This window comes from Schistocerca serialis, chromosome 2 (genome assembly GCF_023864345.2).
Source record: "Schistocerca serialis cubense isolate TAMUIC-IGC-003099 chromosome 2, iqSchSeri2.2, whole genome shotgun sequence".
Lineage (NCBI taxonomy): Eukaryota > Metazoa > Arthropoda > Insecta > Orthoptera > Acrididae > Schistocerca > Schistocerca serialis.
In genome coordinates, this window is record NC_064639.1 from 976,835,703 (window position 1) to 976,855,168 (window position 19,466).

At 39.7% G+C, this 19,466-nt stretch overlaps 1 protein-coding gene and 1 pseudogene across 2 annotated transcripts in view; both read right to left on the reverse strand.

Moving 5' to 3' along the window:
• LOC126458388 (protein bric-a-brac 2-like) overlaps positions 1-19,466 on the reverse strand; it is a 419,174-nt gene that overhangs the window by 42,482 nt on the left and 357,226 nt on the right. The window contains exon 6 of one of the 2 annotated variants that reach the window (XM_050095393.1): positions 16,538-16,832. The exons of the other annotated variant lie outside the window; for it this stretch is intronic. Within the exon in view, the coding sequence (XP_049951350.1) occupies positions 16,633-16,832 (200 nt within the window). The 3' untranslated portion in view covers positions 16,538-16,632. Of the gene's footprint in view, positions 1-16,537; positions 16,833-19,466 lie in introns of those variants that run through there. 2 annotated transcript variants of the gene reach the window in all.
• On the reverse strand, positions 2,494-2,611 carry LOC126459718 (5S ribosomal RNA; annotated as a pseudogene).

The window sequence follows — 19,466 nt, forward strand, 5'->3', positions numbered from 1 at the left end:
ATTAACTGAGTGAAAGTTTCTTACTCTTGTAGATACGCTAATATTGTTAACAAGAAATGACAGTAAGGAATATATATAATTAGAGGCCCATCATCTGGCAGCATTTTTTATTTTATTTTTATTTACACGTCAAGTTTCGTAGGACCAAATTGAGGAGCAAATCTCCAAGGTCATGGACTCGTGAACAGGGGTCGACAAGAAGTTCGTGAACTTACACCACTTATTGCCCGAACCACCCATTTCTGAGCCAAAAATATCCTTTTAGAATGGGGATCGTTACCCCAATTTACAATACCATATGACATAAATGAATGAAAATAAGCAAGGTAGAATAATTGTCGTGTCGAACGATCACTCACTTCAGATATGTTTCAAATAGTAAAAACTGCAGCATTAAGTCTTTGAGCAAGATCCTGAATGTTGGCTTTTCACAACAGTTTACTATCTATCTGAACACCTACAAATTTGAAATGTTCAGTTTCACTAATCACATGTTCATTCTGTGGAATTAAAACGTCACGTTTTGTTGAATTGTGTGTTAGAAACTGTAAAAACTGAGTCTTACTGTGATTTCTGTAAGTTATTTGATCATTCCATTTACCAATCAACAATGCATATTAAGAAATCTATTATTCATTACATGGTCATTTATGATCATGCCATAAGAGGAAGGAAAAACATTTTCTATCAGATTAGAAAACTGCCAATTCTGAGCAACACCATCTCTGGCACTGATAATGGCCTCAATTTTGGAAAGAAGAGAGAGTTCACAAATTTCTTCAGAGTTGCCTATCCAGCTGAAGCCACTCACTGATGATTACATCCTGTACATTTATCAAATTTCAGGGATGTTGAGTGCTATATTACACCTGCTGTTTCCAATAATCAGAGACATTTTCTGTTGAATTAAAACCAAGTGATTTAGCATGTCAGTCAAGATGCCACATGGCATCTTCAGTGTTCATCAAACTGCAAACGTATTTGTGCAGTCCTGTGAACATGAGTGTTGTCATCTTGGAAGACAGGAGTGTCCACAGCATACTCATCATGAAGAGGTAGAAGATAGGGCAGCAACTGTCACAAAAATTAAACAAACATCTTGGTTCTCATTCACAGTAATCTGAATGTGTGGGTCAAAGTCATGGTAAGAAAAATTCCCCAAAAACATTACAGAACTACCTCTGACATGAACTACATCCTCTCCACACTGCAGGCTAAATGCCTCAGTGGATCATTGATGAATTTGAGGACTTTGCATCATATGAAGAGGCAAAATTGCAGCTCCTCGGATCACACTACATGTCTCCAGATGGCTACTTTCCAGTTCCTGTGTTGTTTAGCCCACTGAAGACACCTAGTTTTATGTGCTGCTATGAGCAATGGTCTTTTGTGGGATACCAGTCTTCAGCTGTCCAAGGCATGCAGTTCCGTTTTTGGGTTTGAAATCGATTGTCATTGACTAGATACGATACTCACCTTTAGTACCCGTTAATTAGGATATTCTTACAATCACTGTTCTTATGCCATGTTAAATGGCTACTAGTGGTACACCATTCTTGTAAACACATTGGACAACCTGCATCGATTCTCTGACAAATCGCGATACTTCATTCACTCTGATGTCATGGGCACTTCCAAACATGAAACTCCTTTTTGCCGTTCTGTCATTTTTCTGTGTTGATCCAACTTGTTGTGCTGATTCTATACAGCTGACTGGCACATACACACCACTTCATTATCATGACTTACACCTGTGGTAGATGGTCACATGACTACCTGGTGGCAGTTCTATGGCATCTACTCTCCTCCAAAGTAACCACTGACCTCATTTAATGGGATGAGTAATACTTTGGCTGGTGAGCTTACATACTACACAGTAAACTATCACACAAATAACACTACACTGAGGTGACAAGCGTCATGGGATACCTCCTAATATTGTATCGGACCTCTTTTTGTCTGGCATAGTGCAGCAAATCGATGTGGCATCAACTCAATAAGTCGTTGGAAGTCCCCTGCAGAAATATTGAGCCATGCCGCCTCTACAGCCACCCATAATTGCCAAAGTGTTGCCGTGCAGGATTTTCTGCCCAAACTGATCTCTCGATTATGTCCCAGAAATGTTTGATGGGATTCATATCAGGCAGTTTGGGTGGTCATATCATTCGCCTGAATTGGCCAGAATGTTCTTCAAACCAGCTGCAAATAACAGCGGTTTGGTTGCATGCAGCATTGTCGTCCACAAAAATTCCATCATTGTTTGGAAACATGAAATGCAAATATTTAAGTAAAGCACTACGTCTTCAGGCCACAAGTGGCCCATCGGGACCATCTGACCACTGTATCATCCTCAGCTGAGGATGCAGATAGGAGGGGCATGTGGGCAGCACACCGCTCTCCTAGTCATTATGATGGTTTTCTTTGACCAGAGCCGCTACTATTTGTTGAGTAGCTCCTCAATTGGTATCACGAGGCTGAGTGCACCCCAAAAAATGGCAACAGTGCATGGCCGCCCGGTAGATCGCCCATCCCAGTGCTGACCATGCCCGACAGCGTTTAACTTCAGTGATCTGACGGGAAATGGTGTATCCACTGCGGCAAGGCCGTTGCCCACAAATGTTCAAGTACTAAGTGCAAATGTTCTCGAAGAAGTTCACTTGGGCCAGAGGACCCAGTCCATTTCATGTAAATACAGCCCACACCATTACGGAGGCAGCCCTAGCTTGCACAGCAGCTTGTTGACGACTTAGGCACATGGCTTTCTGGTGTCTGTGCCACACACGAACCCTACCATCGGCTCATACCAACTGCAATCTAGACTCATCTGACCAGGTCACAGTTTTCAATTCATCTAGTATCCAACCCATATGGTCACGAGCCCACGAGAGGCACTGCAGGTGACATCATGCTCTTAGCTAAGGCACTTCTGTCAGTTGTCTGCTGCCATAGCCCATTAATGTTACATTTCACCACACTATCCTAATGGATACATTTGTTGTATGTCCCACATTGATTTCTGCGGTTATTTCATGCAGAGGTGCTTGTCTGTTAACACTGACAACTCTACGCAAACATTACAGCTCTTGGCCGTTACGTGAAGGCTGTGAGCCATTGCATTGTCTGTGGTGAGAGGTAATGCCTGAAATTTGGTATTGTTGCCACTCTTGACACTGTGGATCTTGGAATACTGAATTTTCAAATGATTTCTGAATTGGAATGACCCATGTGCCTGGCTGCAACTACCATTTCGTGTTCAAACTCTATTAATGCCCGTTCTACAGCCATATGCACTTCAGATTCTTTTCACATGAATCACCTGAGTACAAATGACAGCTCCACCAATGCAGTGCCTTTAATACCTTGTTTATGTGATACTACTGCCATCTGTATATGTGCATATCATGGCTTTTTCAGATATTTTTGGCCAAAAACAATTCTTTAATGATGCCGCAGACTCAATATTTACTGGAAGTGGCCCCATATGATTTTTATCTGTTCCAAAATAAAGAAAATTTTAAGGGACCGTCATTTTACAAGAAAAGTTGAGGTTAAAACCACATCAGTGTGAGAATTAAATGCTATCTCGAAGATCGAGTTTGTAATGGAACTGGTTAGTAGAATGAGATTTTCACTCTGCAGCGGAGTGTGCGCTGATATGAAACTTCCTGGCAAATTAAAACTGTGTGCCCGACCGAGACTCGACCTCGGGACCTTTGCCTTTCGCGGGCAAGTGCTCTACCATCTGAGCTACCGAAGCACGACTCACACCCGGTACTCACAGCTTTACTTCTGCCAGTATCTCGTCTCTTCCTACCAAACTTTACAGAAGCTCTCCTGCGAACCTTGCAGAACTAGCACTCCTGAAAGAAAGGATACTGCAGAGACATGGCTTAGCCACAGCCTGGGGGATGTTTCCAGAATGAGATACTGGCAGAAGTAAAGCTGTGAGTACCGGGTGTAAGTCGTGCTTCAGTAGCTCATATGGTAGAGCACTTGCCCGCAAAAGGCAAAGGTCCCGAGTTCGAGTCTCGGTCGGGCACACAGTTTTAATCTGCCAGGAAGTTTCATGGTCAGTAGAGATCAGAAACAGCAAGGGCATGTCTAATGTTCGAATTGCATATATAACAATTCAAGGTACCACCATTACATCAGTAGTGATGGGCTCCCTTCATTCTTGTTGCACTTCTGTGAGCATGAGAACTGTGGCTGCAGTCACTTCATACTCATTGACTTGTTCTTTCTTACTAAACCACACAGGTGTGTAAGGGTAGTTGTGAATTATTGTTAGTACTGTTAGTACAGAAGGTGAGTACACAACTTGCTGTTGTAAAGTAACACTGACAAGGCAAAGTGTCTGAGTGTCGGGATCAGATGGTGTTTAATGAAACTGTTTTTTGTGAGACTGTGGAGGGTATAGCACGAAAATTAATGATGCAAAATCCTCAATGGCAAATGTGTTCCATTAGAGGAGAAGTGAAACCTGGAATAAGTTTCACACTGTAGTTCATGCTTGAGATGAAAAACATACAAATTTTGTCAAATGCAAACAGAATATTTGTATTCTTATTTATTCTATATCCACCATGAGAAAATATACATGCTGTGTGAAATGAAAACTGGGTATAGAAAACATTACTGTAATATCCCTGCGACAAAAAAGTATGCTATTTCTGTGCTCATTTGATCCTGGCAACTTGCAAGTTGTGTAGTGTACCATTCATTTCTGCAATTTATTTTAACAATTAATCACAATTTAGAGATTGCACTTCAATCTCATGTCATGTTTTTTGATACTGTCGTAACACTCTCAGTAACATCTCAAAAGTGTGTTTATGTCATTGTAAATATTAGACATTCTCCGAATAGGTAGTAAATAATAAAACAAATTTACAGAAGTCTCAAAACAAGTTTTACCTACTTAAACGTTTGTATAAACACATCAATAATCACTGCTAACAAATCAGTTGTTACAATGGTATATAACTTATTCCTGTCATTTAGGTAGGTTGGACATTTTGTGACATTTCAGCTCGCACTTGAGAATGGCTGTCAAGCAACAATCATGATTATGCAAAATAAATTAGCAGTAATTTACAGTTTAATGGCAGAAATTTCTTTCAAGTCATTTGTGTGTGTAGTGGGACTGCTGCAAGTCCGTGGTTACACTTGTGAATTTGTGTACTTCTCTCCTTTCTGAGCAAGCTGAGTCCACTTGTATCCAGCATCAAACTCAGGTAACAATTTGGTTGTGGTAGAGACTCAAGAGTCAAGTCTATGGGCACATAGAGCTGGCAAGTTGGGAGATAATGTCACAGTGCTCGCTGGTGAGTTTGCAGCAAATATAGGGAGCCCATTTCTGACCTCTACTGGTCAGTGGTCTGATACATATATTTAATTCATGTAACATCTTCGATCATCTTTGGTTGTTTTGGCGGGAAATGAGTTGTAAAGTACCATGAGTTGTAATCTGACATGCACTGAAGTCAGAAATGTTTATGGATGACATTATGTTGTGTCAAAAAAATGGCTCTGAGCACTATGGGACTTAACTACTGAGGTCATCAGTCCCCTAGAACTTAGAACTACTTAAACCTAACTAACCTAAGGACATTACACACATCCATGCCCGAGGCAGGATTCGAACCTGCGACCGTAGTGGTCCCTTGGTTACAGACTGTAGTGCCTAGAAGCGCTCGGCCACTCCGGCCGGCTATGTTTTGACAGTTAAATAGATTTTGTGAAGATTTACTCTGACAGAGTTAAAATATTGGAGCTGTAAATAAAATCAACTTTTCATTTACAAACATACACTCCTGGAAATTGAAATAAGAACACCGTGAATTCATTGTCCCAGGAAGAGGAAACTTTATTGACACATTCCTGGGGTCAGATACATCACATGATCGCACTGACAGAACCACAGGCACATAGACACAGGCAACAGAGCATGCACAATGTCGGCACTAGTACAGTGTATATCCACCTTTCGCAGCAATGCAGGCTGCTATTCTCCCATGGAGACGATCGTAGAGATGCTGGATGTAGTCCTGTGGAACGGCTTGCCATGCCATTTCCACCTGGCGCCTCAGTTGGACCAGCGTTCGTGCTGGACGTGCAGACCGCGTGAGACGACGCTTCATCCAGTCCCAAACATGCTCAATGGGGGACAGATCCGGAGATCTTTCTGGCCAGGGTAGTTGACTTGCACCTTCTAGAGCACGTTGGGTGGCACGGGATACATGCGGACGTGCATTGTCCTGTTGGAACAGCAAGTTCCCTTGCCGGTCTAGGAATGGTAGAACGATGGGTTCGATGACGGTTTGGATGTACCGTGCACTATTCAGTGTCCCCTCGACGATCACCAGTGGTGTACAACCAGTGTAGGAGATCGCTCCCCACACCATGATGCCGGGTGTTGGCCCTGTGCGCCTCGGTCGTATGCAGTCCTGATTGTGGCGCTCACCTGCACGGCGCCAAACACGCATACGACCATCATTGGCACCAAGGCAGAAGCGACTCTCATCGCTGAAGACGACACGTCTCCATTCGTCCCTCCATTCACGCCTGTCGCGACACCACTGGAGGCGGGCTGCACGATGTTGGGGCGTGAGCGGAAGACGGCCTAACGGTGTGCGGGACCGTAGCCCAGCTTCATGGAGACGGTTGCGAATGGTCCTCGCCGATACCCCAGGAGCAACAGTGTCCCTAATTTGCTGGGAAGTGGCGGTGCGGTCCCCTACGGCACTGCGTAGGATCCTACGGTCTTGGCGTGCATCCGTGCGTTGCTGCGGTCCGATCCCAGGTCGACGGGCACGTGCACCTTCCGCCGACCACTGGCGACAACATCGATGTACTGTGGAGACCTCACGCCCCACGTGTTGAGCAATTCGGCGGTACGTCCACCCGGCCTCCCGCATGCCCACTATACGGCCTCACTCAAAGTCCGTCAACTGCACATACGGTTCACGTCCACGCTGTCGCGGCATGCTACCAGTGTTAAAGACTGCGATGGAGCTCCGTATGCCACGGCAAACTGGCTGACACTGACGGCGGCGGTGCACAAATGCTGCGCAGCTAGCGCCATTCGACGGCCAACACCGCGGTTCCTGGTGTGTCCGCTGTGCCGTGCGTGTGATCATTGCTTGTACAGCCCTCTCGCAGTGTCCGGAGCAAGTATGGTGGGTCTGACACACCGGTGTCAATGTGTTCTTTTTTCCATTTCCAGGAGTGTATATAAAACAAAACTGAATTCTGTAATTTGTTCTAAACGGTAAAAATGTCGTATCTTCAGATGACTGTGCCAACTGTGAGAACATCGAGGAAAAAAAAAATTAATGTAAGTAAAATATTATTACAATTTTTGAATTATATTACCATTGTGCCAATTACAGAAAAGGTTAGAAGGTCCAGAAGTGTTTTGGGGTCTGGAAAAAGTGCTGATATATGTGTGTAATATCTAGTGGAAAATTTTGGGAGATAACATTCATGTAGATGAATAAATAAAGATGTTTCCAAGAGACAAAATTCTTATTATTTTTAATACTCTTCTTATATAGTAGTAAACTCTTTTAAATGGTAAAAGAAATATGTGTAGATTCAATGGAGTTAGTGGTATAAGAAGAGGTCTCATTTTAAAGTAAGACTGAGACTATCTACTCTTTAAAAATGCCATTATGACCTCTGCCCACCACTGCTTAGTGGCATTGCAGGCATGTGATGCAGTAAGGAAAAAAATGTAATGAGAGTAGAGATGGATGGGGAATCATTCAAGTGACAATGCAGGCTCCGAAAGGGGAAATCCACTGACATTTGTGTCACTGACAAAGGGCAGATTGTTATAGCTCCACACCTGGTGAATATGAAAGTAGTTGAAGGATGGTGAAACCATGAGTAGGTGGCAAGGTGTTGGGCATCCATACATCATCATGGGACACATAGATCAGAGGGTTGCACACTAAGTAAAGCAGTATAGGTGACTGTCTGTGGCAGATCCGATGACAGAGTACAATGCTACTGGAGGCACAAGTGTTCGAAGTAAACCATCCAGCACACATTGTTGAACATGGGACTCCACAGTAGATGGTGTCTATGTTTACAGATGTTGACCCAACAACTTTGTCAGTTACAATAGTGGTAGTCATGGGATCAGCAAGATTGGACTATGGATCAATGTAAATGTGTTGTGTGGTTGAGGAAACAAAGTTTCTTTTTACACCAGGTCACAAACATCTGATAGAAATACAATATATTGTGTGCTGTTGCTGTACAGATTTGTTGCACAATATGCTCTTCATACAGACTGATTCCAAGCATTTATGCAATTTTCTGCAATCCTGTGGCTCTGCATACTCAATTTTTGACAGTTTTCTTGTGTTCAATAATTTGTACATCTGTAATTCAATAATATTGTCTCAGTATGATACTGGGGTGTGATGGATAAAACAAACAAAATGAAAGGCATGTACAGCTGTCAACCTAAATGAATGGCTGTCCGCTAACTGTGTTCAAGAGCAAAGTTTATCACCTAATGACTGAACATGCCTAAAACTTCAACAGCTGTTTCACAACTCATGGCATACACCTTCCCACCACTCCCCCCACCCCTTCCCAGTTTCTGTGAATTGCGTATGGCAATTATCTTCCTAATACATCCTTCTAATTTCATACTCCTCCTGTCTTCAATCTCTGCTAGTTCCTGTCAAGCCCCGATTTTACAGTTACCTGGCAGAGAATAGCCCAAGATTATACCAGCTTGAGGAATTTGCTAAAACTTATATCAGTATCTGATTTGAAGATGCCCCAGCACTTTATGACAGAATTGGCTATTGCTGGTGATGATGATAACTTGGCATAATTTTCTGCATTCACGTTCGACAGTAAGAATTACATTAGTCTACATCTACACTCTGGAAAACAGTGTGAAGTACACGGCAAGGGACACTTCCTATCGTATTTGTTATTAGGGCTTTTTCTCATTCAGTTCACACATACGGAGTCTGAGAATAATGATTGCTTAAACACTTCTGTGCACACTGCAATTAGTCTAATCTTGTCCTTGTGACCGCTAAAGAAGGAGCCTGCATAATTTTCCTAGCTTCATTACTTAAAGTTGGGTTTTGAAACTTATTAAGAAGGCATTCACAGAATAGATGACATCAGTCTTCGAACATCTGACAGTCCAGTTTTTTTCAGCTCTTCATGATGCACTCCAAGGGTCAAACAAACTGGAGATTATTTATTCTGTCTTTCTTTGTACACATTAAATTTCTCAAGTAGTATTATTTGGTATGGGTCCCACACACTTGAGTCCTATTCTAGGATGGGTTGCATAACTGTTTTGTATGCAATCTCCTTTTCAGACTGATTACATTGCCTTAATATTCTACTAATGCACTGAACTTTGCCCCCTGCTTTATCTATGACTGAGCTTATGTGATCATTTCATTTCATACACCTACAAATTGTTACACCCTGATATTTATATGAGGTGGGTGACCCCATCTGTGACTCACTGATAATATAGTATGTTTGTTTGTTTACATTTTTGAACTTTAAAGCAAGTCACCAGCCTTTGCACCTGTTTGAAACCTTATCAAGATCTGACATGCTCAACTCCCTTAGTTCCATGAAAACACAACTTCTCTGACAGAATCTCATGAACAACACAACTAATATCTTGGTTAAGCTATACAGAATCTCAGCTGATGACACAATATGATGTTTAATTAGTAGATAAATGTCTGTAAGGGTGAAGGATAAGGAGACATCAAGGTGGAACCTTGGTTAAGTATATTAGCAACACAAAAATTTAGAAAATCGTTAGATCAAGGAGATCAGGCAATAGTTATTGGCCTGTGCATACTCAACCTATTATAGAGAGGTGTTATAATGGCATCAGTTTCAGAGTAGCCTCCCTGCGAAGTGAAACAATACTAAACAGACACGTGACTGATTATTTCAATAAAACAGTTCAAAAAGTTTTCAACTTTTATTTCTATAAGACTGTACACTCACTGAAGATTACAGTATATAATAATTTCTTTTTAACGGATTGAATTGTCTGGACATACAATCCAAAGATTTTTAATAAAGATTTAAAATCTTTCTTTAAAGCATAGAAATAAAATAAATTCAGTTCTTAAAAATGATTGTCTGAAAACTGTTTTGTCACATTCAGCTGTAGGTTCCTGTGTTGATTGGATAACATTTTTACAAACAAGGAAGAAATAACATGCACTATGGATGTGGGTATAAGCTATGCACTCTCGTCAAATAAATTCTCTAATCTGCTGTTTTTTTTTTTTTATGATAACAAAATCACCATTCAGTCAATTACTAAATTTCTGCCTGGCTCTGTAGGCATCTGCATTAATGTTGCATGAAAAATGACCACATTTTTTGCCTTACAACTATGTTGGCCAGAGAGAAAAAAATCTCAAAATAGACATTTCTATCACTGCCTCTTCTGGGCTGTAAAAGTCATTACTACACAAGCATTTGTGAATTGTAGGACAAGAAAATTTTCACCATCAAACTCTAACAAGTACAGATTTTGAATTATTTACAAAGAAATGTGTTCACTCAGTTATGAATAAGATAGAGGAAGAGAGAAATATGCATTCAGACTGGGAAATTAACATTTATCAGTTTTGCTTCTTTCTGCAATAAAATGTTAGAAGGGTTCAATCATATTCACAGATTAGATTGAAGACCATAGTACATTTACATGAGAGTTTATAATTTGGAAATTAGAATTTTCCAGTTCAATGCAAAGATACAACAATTAAGTTTAAAAACACTGTTTATAGCTTTACAATTATTTCAATTCTGTTCTTTGTAGGTTTAAGGCAATGTTTCAAACCTTTTCATGTCTATTCAACTGTGACTAACCAACCTTCAGGAGGAAGGTGTATGGTAACCCTCTTTGAATAGTAGGTATTCACAGGCAAGCTGCTGCAGATTCAGTCTACTCTAATAGGTGAAAACAGACATCATACACAACAGTTTACTTAATATTGCCACAAATGCAATTTCATAAAAACAGAACTGTTTTGTATCAACAGTTAACTTCATTTATCAATACCACACTCTCAGAATAAGTTTAAATTTAACATCAAAGCAAAACTGGCACTAGAAACTGTTATCAGAATTCAATTACAACTGTTGAAACTCATAGCACAAACTGAGGTAGTATGACAAGCAAAGTAAAAGAGATCAGATGGATATGTGATCTGAGCTTTTGCACAGTTAAAGGTGGTGATGGTGGTTGTATCCCAGCTCCTGCTTTTCTAGTGGTTCACACTCCACTTGAGCTGTACCATTTAAGTTTGAAGTACATGTTTTTCTGAAAACTTTTAGGAGAAAGGACTACATTTTTAATCAGCAAACATAATACAATAATGGATAGCCAATGATAGAAGATACATAATGGTATGATGATGAACCTGCTATCACTATACAGAGAATATTTTTAATTCATGTGGACATGAAAAACTAATGATGATACTGATCATGTTTAAAGTTTCTCTCTTTCCAGGTTACTCACACACAGATGTATTAGTACCTAGGGTGAACTGGAAAGGAAGAGAATACAGAATTCAGAAATGGAGGGGAAAGGAGTCAGATGAGAAACTTTGGAGGAAAACTTTTTTTATAAGGCACAACTGTGACAGTTATCAATATCAACTGAAATACATAAATAACTGTAACCAGATACTTCATTTATTTGTCCATTATGCATTTCTGAGCATTAAATTTCTAGCATCAAGTGGATTTATTTAAAACAATGAAACATACATGGTTTCTAAATATGATTTTCTGAACAACATGTGTGTAATATAAATACGATTCAGTAAAGGGCCTACGAATACTGGAAGGTATTATATTGCTGTCTGGCCCCGATAGCTGAGTGGTCAGTGTGACGGATTGCTGTCCTACGGGCCTGGCTTCAATTCCCGGCTGTGTCGGAGATTTTCTCCGCTCAGGGACTGGGTGTTGTGTTGTCTTCATCATCATTTCATCTCCATTCAGCACGCAGGTCGCCCAATGTGGCGTCAAATGTATTAAGACCTGCACCAAGGTGACTGGACCTGCCCCGCAAGGGGCCTCCCGGCCAATGATGCCAAACTCTCATTTCCATTATATCGCTATGTACAAAAGCAACAAAAGTTTACATGTAACTACAAAGTTGCATAAAAGCCATGTACTAAATAGTTTCGTTTTAGCCTTTTGCTGGCAGACAGTGCCACTTGTTGATTAGAAGAGATATGTGTAGAAATGACCAAAAATAAATATTTAAAAAAAATTTAAAGTTGCAAAACCTACTGTGTCATTAGGTCATCCATGATTAATATTATATTAATTTAAATAAATCCACCGCATGATGGGTTATAATGCACTGATAAGCATACTGGAAAGATGAATAAAATGACTGGTTACGTCATTTCAGGTTTTCTTGCATCCACAGTCATGCAATATTTCAGAAACTGTTACATTTTCCACTTGGACTGTTATTAAATATATTTATTCATGATTCCGACTCTGGCCTATTACGCATTTCTCAAGTGACAGCTCACTGTGAAGTGCATCAGTGCATAACTGAAAGGAACATTGTCATTTCTTGAGTGACTGGTTACAGTTATATGTATAGCTGATACAGGAAGCTAAAAATAAAAGTATGATAAGACTAAAATAGTATGGGATAATGGGACTGGACCAAAGGCATGTGTTGGGGCAAGAGACTGGATGGGAATGAGCTGTGCACCATCTGCAGAAAATAAGAATCCAGGATTATACACTGAAGGGAAAAAATCACAACACCAAAAAATAGTTAATGTAGAGTAATTAAATTTTTGGAATGCATCTGTCTAGGTACTATATTGAAGTGATTAACATTGCAATACCACAGGTGAGTGTAAGTGCAAGACAAGCTATTGAAAATGTGAACTGCTGGTACATTAATAGCCAGTGCCATTGCCCAAATGTTGAATGAAAGCATGCAAACTTGCGTGTATTGTTTTGCACAGGTGCTGGATGTCAGTTTGTGGGATGGAGTTCCATGCCTGTTGCACTTGGTTGGTCAATACAGGGACAGTTAACGGTATTTGTAGATGATGCTGGAGTTGTCATCTGATAATGTCCCATATGCGCTCGACTGGAGACAGATCGGTATGTGGGTGAGCGTTATCCTGTTGGAAAACACCCCCTGGAATGATGTTCACGAATGGCAGCACAACAGGCTGAATCACCAGACTGAAGTACAATTTGCAATCAGGGTGCATTGGATAACCACAAGAGTGCTCTTGCAGGCATATGAAATTGCACCCCAGACCATAAGTCCAGGTGTAGGTCCAGTGCATCTAGCATGCAGACAGGTTGGGTTCAGGTCCTCAACTAGCCTCCTTCTAATCAATACATGGCAATCATTGGTACCAAGGCAGAAGTAGCTCCCATCACAAAACACAACAGTCTCAACCCTGCTCTCTGAAGAACTCTCGCTTGACACCACTGAAGTCACAAATGGTGGTGGTTTGTGGTCAGTGGGATGCACACTACAGTGGGTCTGGCTCAGAACTGTCCTTAAATTAACCAATTTGTAACAGTTCATTGTGTCACTGTGGTGACAATTGCTGTGGAAATAGCTGCTGCAGACGCAATGTGATGCAACGGAGCCATATACTAAATACAATGGTCTTTCTTCTCGGTAGTGTCATGTGGCCATCTAGTTTTTAAATTGTAATTATAGATATTTGAAGAAACACATACAATTATGAATTCATACCTTTTTACCACATGGTGTGGTTTTTCTGATATATTGTGTTTCTACAGTGACTGCTTTGTTTCACAGTTTGTCATCTGCAACCACTTACACCTTAAAGCGGATAAATTGTTTAAGCCAAAATTACGATTTGAAAATTGTTATTTCTATGCCTGAAATTAATTAATTCTCCATGTGTGTGTGTGTGTGTGTGTGTGTGTGTGTGTCACTTACATTTTCTTTTCCTCATCTTCATCACTGTCAAACACTATATATTGAGCAGTCACTGTCACTGTCACTATTTCACTGTTTACCAGCCGTAAAAAAAACATGGCGGACAGTGGAACAGTTGAAGTTGTAAAAACAACATGGTTGACAGTGGAACAGTTGATGGTGTTCCTGGCGACTGTTCTGAATCTTTCAGACAAGTCTGTGCATTTGTGTGTGTGTGTGTGTGTGTGTGTGTGTGTGTGTGTGTGTGTGTGAAAGTGGAGGGGGGGGGGGGGGGCAGAGAGACAGACAGAGATAGAGAGAGAGAGAGAGAGAGAGAGAGGCAGGGGAGTGTGACAGTAGGTTTGAGGATTTTTTTGGGGGGGTTGGGGGGGGGGGGGAGGTGGGGGAGCACTCTATAGGTTGGTCTTGTCTAATAATTCCTTGTTGAGGGCAGAGAACAGAGTGCTGTTGCAGAGAGCTGTGTATTCATTTATCACTTGTTTTCCTTCCACTATGGTTTTTTGTATCTGATAATTTTTGTTAATTATTAGTTTTTGTGTGGGACTGTTACAGCATTTGAGAATTTTCAAATCAGTATTGATGTTTGTTGGGTTATGTTTCTTGACCATAAGGTGTTCAGAAAATGTGGAATGACAGCTCTTACTTTTTAATGCTCTTCTCTGTTCTGTGTATCTGGTATTAAAGTTTTTGCTTGTTTGCCCTACATAAAATGATTTGCAGTCTTGACATGTTAGTGGGTAAATACCAGATGTGTTGTGTTTGTCTGTGCCTGTGTTGGTTGTCCTTAGTTTTCTCGGTGTTGAGGTGTCTGTCCTGTAGACTATTTTTACCCCTTGTTTTTTTGACATGTTGCCTATTCTGTGGACTGCTTTGTTGTTGTAGGTGAGAGTTTTTACAGCTGGTAAACAGTGAAACAGTGACAATGACAGTGACTGCCCAATATATAGTGTTTAACAGTGATGAAGAAGAGGGAAAAGAAAACCTAAGTGAAACATAATGAAAACACACACACAAACATAATTAATTAATTTCATGCGTAGAAATAACAATCTTCAAAAAATAATTTTGGCTTAAGCAATTTATATACTTTAAGGTGTGAGTGGTTGCAGATGACAAACTGTGAAACAAAACAGTCACTGTAGAAACACAATATATCAGAAAAACCACACCATGTGGTAAAAAGGTATTCATAATTGTATGTGTTTTTTTTCCCAAATATCTGTGATTACAATTTAAAAACTAATAGTTACATGTATACCAACAGTAAAGAACATTCTTTATCTTTAACAGTCATAAACTAAATACCCACTGAAGATGCTGCAACTGCAGTGAAACATGTTTGGGTTAAAAAACAAAACTGTGTTTTGTTAAAGGCAGACCCTATCCAAAAAACATATGTATTGTTAAAGCAAACAAGGAAACAAGAGCTTCAACCCCAAGATGATTAACGGTGTCTTTGTCACAGTAAAGGCATTCTTGACTAACATCAACTCACTATGTTCAGTCTTAAAGATAACAAATCCTCATGACCATTACAATGTCTATTTAAAGCAAACATGATTTGCATCCTCATAGTGGCACTACTAGTGCCACTCTTACTCGATTTGCTTGATGTTTAAGTAGACATAATCTTTTGGATGTAGAAACATGCCTACCATCTTTCATTTGTTGCACAACTCCTTCTTGGTGTTGCATTTTTTTTTTCTCATCAGTGTAAATTTCAGAATGTAACCAGAATAAATGGTTGAAACGTATCACACTTTACAAAATTTAGTTCACAAGACACATCTGATTGCTTACTGCCATCACAAGGAAATACCTGAATAGGAAGGGACAAACCATGGAACAGAAACAGGACTTAAGCTATAGTACTACAAGGAATGGAAAAAAACAATAAAATGAGAGCGGAAAATAAAAACCAGGAGATTTTCCCCAAAACTACCTGCAATTAATTATTTTTTACAATCAATCTATGGCAGCAGGACAAAGTGTGAGGGGGAGAAGGGGGACAGAGAAGGGGGGGGGGGGGGCACTGCGTGTGTTTGCGCTCTGACATGAATAGGAGCTCAAAAGCTGAGCAATAACACAATACCATCATTATTGCTTTGTGTACCTGTCTATCACTCAACCTTCCACTCCGGAGTGAGTGCTCATCTGTCCTTAATCATTCATTTATTTTTCCATGAACATATGCAATTTGTACCTCAAAAATCAAGATGACGAACACATTCACAATGGCTAATAACCATCTACTGTACATGAAGCTTCTATCACAGACTTAAATTTTCTTCACATTCATTATTTTTAGTGAAGGCTATTAAAATGGCAATAAGAAATATAAACTGCTTTTCAGGTGTACATACATCAACAAATGCTCAACTCTGGGTCAGCTTTACAGTACAGTGAGAGTAATACTTCAAAGAGAAATATGAAAAACCAGTCATTCATTTTCCTAGAGTTACACTACAAATAGTTTTCTGCCAAGCCAGCCTGAAAATCACAATTGTGTTCCCTTACATATTTCCACTCAATCAAAAAAAATCTCAAATAATTGCCCATTAAGGTTTGGTATGCCTCAGACCGAAGCAATGAAGATGGCACAGTGTAGTGTACATCTCCATCACTGCTAGAGAGTGCAAGTGTTATCTTTTCCAAACACCGTGCACCATGCGGGTGTGTTCACGTAAGCTGTACTTGTTCTTGAAGATGCGGCTGCAGTAGGTACATGAGGCAGGTGGTATGCCTGCATGTTGTGTCCTGATGTGTCTTCGAAGATTGCCCGAGGACAACACTGCATAACAGAAGGGGCACGCCTCCATCCCCGGAGATGGGACGGTGTTCCCTGTGATGCAGGCAACAACAGTCAGTCAGTACCTATGTGAAATACAATACTATCGTAACATATAGAAAGTAGTTCCTGTTGAGGAGTCTTTTTTCAAGAAATTTGATAGTAATGTTGCAACTTTAACTCAGTGTAGGATAGTAAATGAAACCAATAAAAATTTAGATTCAACAAAAGTTTTCTCAGATGTAAATATGTATCACCATGTCTAAACGCAAAAGTGTGGAAAGATAAGAGAGGTACAGCACATCTAAGCAGAAAAATGTTAGGGATAATTAGAATAACCACTACACCGTGACAGAAAGCAATAAACAAACAGAAGAACTTAAAGAATATATTGAAGGACCACTAATGGGATAAGATAGATACTGAGAGGGGGTAGGGGTGGAAGTGGAGGAGGCAAGAGTCCTGAGACAAGGAACAGGGGGGGGGGGGGGAGGGAGGGAGGGAGAGAGGGAGAGAGAGAGAGAGAGAGAGAGAGAGAGAGGGGGGGGGGGGAGATGAGTAAACAATTACTTTATTAATTAATTATTCCATCAATGTTTGCACACTTAGCATATTTGTATTTCTTGTATACTTCTTTTTAATACTTCATCGATCTGTTATCCTTATTGCTGTTCCCTGAGCAAAAATTTACAGTCCAAGTTTGTACAACTCAATAATTTGCACACTGTTATTGTTGCAATTTCGAAATAACAAATGTTCCTTTCAATTCAGATCAGATGTTCCCACTATAACGATAAAATATTAACTGTATCATTTGTGATACAGACAGGTAACCTTATGTCAATAGCAAGGCTCAAAACCACCTTCAAGAAAAAAGACAATGGGGCATAAAATATGTAAAAGTCTGAGAACAAAGTGTAGACAATTTCATGCATTACTATACATAAAATGAATAAACTCAATAAGGCAAATGATATCCAACTTCTCGAAGAGAGGAACAAGACACATGATAACAAGTTGAAATAAGTGACTGCAAAATTCAATGAATTCTTCCTACCAGTAACTGAAAACAGAAGAAAAAGAATATTTGAGGATCAGAAGGAGATCCATTACACTTACTTAGACAAACATTGATTACTCCACCATGACATCAATTTTGCTAAGTCATATGTCAGGAAATTTAGAAAAATCATCAGATCACTGAAAAGAAGTAACTCTCTCTGGCTGTGATGGTTCCCATCAAAGTATGAAAACCTTGTGTGACTAAGGTGAGTTATCTTTGCAACCATTCAATGAGTTAAGGCGTATTTTCTGAAAGACTGAAGTATGTGGTAGTAACAGCTATTTATAACAGTGGAGTTATTCAAGGCACTTCTTATTATAGAACCACCTTCTCCTTCCTATGGTTTGAAATTTTTTTGAGAAGGTAGTTTATGACAAAATACTGAATCATTTGCCAAGAATAACCATCCAACAAGAGCTCTGTTTGACTTCCATGAAGGCTTCTCTACTTAGAAAGTTCTTCTGGGGAAACTAAAATGATATAATATTAAAGGCATTCTATAGGCTTGGATTAAGCTGGATCTTAACAGTAGAAAACACAGGGTTACATTAGCAAATGAAATAACAGGAATAAAACTACACTTAATGTGGAAAAAACACTAAATTTGGTGTCCCAAGAGATATGATGCTGGGTCCCTTCCTGTTCTTGGTTTACATAAATGATTTACCTGAGGTATTAGACAACTTTTCAAAAACTATGATGTGAGTTGAGGACACTAGTATATTGATAGAGAATATAAAAACACTGACACCAATCACAGCGAGAAGATTAATTCAACAGGCTTCAACTAGTTCACAACAAACAGTTTAATCTCCAGTCTTATAAAGACTCATATTATCGATTTCCAAACAAATAAAAATTACTTAGAGGTGCCCAAATATAGAACAATGGGCACTCATTTACATGGACAAGAAACTGAGGTAGATACAAATATATGGATAAGTTAACTGAAAAACTCAGCTCTGCCTGCTTTGAAAAGTATTTACTGTACAGAAGTGAGCAATAAGAATATATTATAAAGCCAATAACCAAACATCTTGCACATGCCTTTTCAGGGAACTTGAGATTCTCATCCATAATACATGTACTCCCTGACACTTTTTTGGGTTAATAACAACAGTGAATTTAGGATGAAATGTGAAATTCATGATCACAATACTATAAACAAAAATAATTTCCTGTAGGGAATACATTCCTAGCTAGGGTCCAGAATGGACTCTTTTATTCTGAATTAAAATGTTATAATGTAACAGATTACTGCCAGGAAATTGGAAACACTCAGATATTCAAAAACTTAGTAAAAGAATACCTCATCAGCCAGCCTTTCTACAGTTTATCTGAGTATTTTGTACTCAGGGATGTAAATTTCATATATCTCTAATGTTTATAGTCTTAGTTTGAATAAAATAAATTTCCTTGAGAGAGAAAAGCTTCTGTTCACAAATCAGCACAGATCTAGAAAGCATCACTTGTGTGAAACTCAGCTTGTCCTTTCCTCACATAATATGCTGTGGCTCATGTATGAGGGACAACAGACAGATTCTGTGTTCCTAAATTTCCAGAATACATTCAACATGATGACCCACTGCAGAGTGTTAATGAAAGTATGAGTATACAGAATAGTT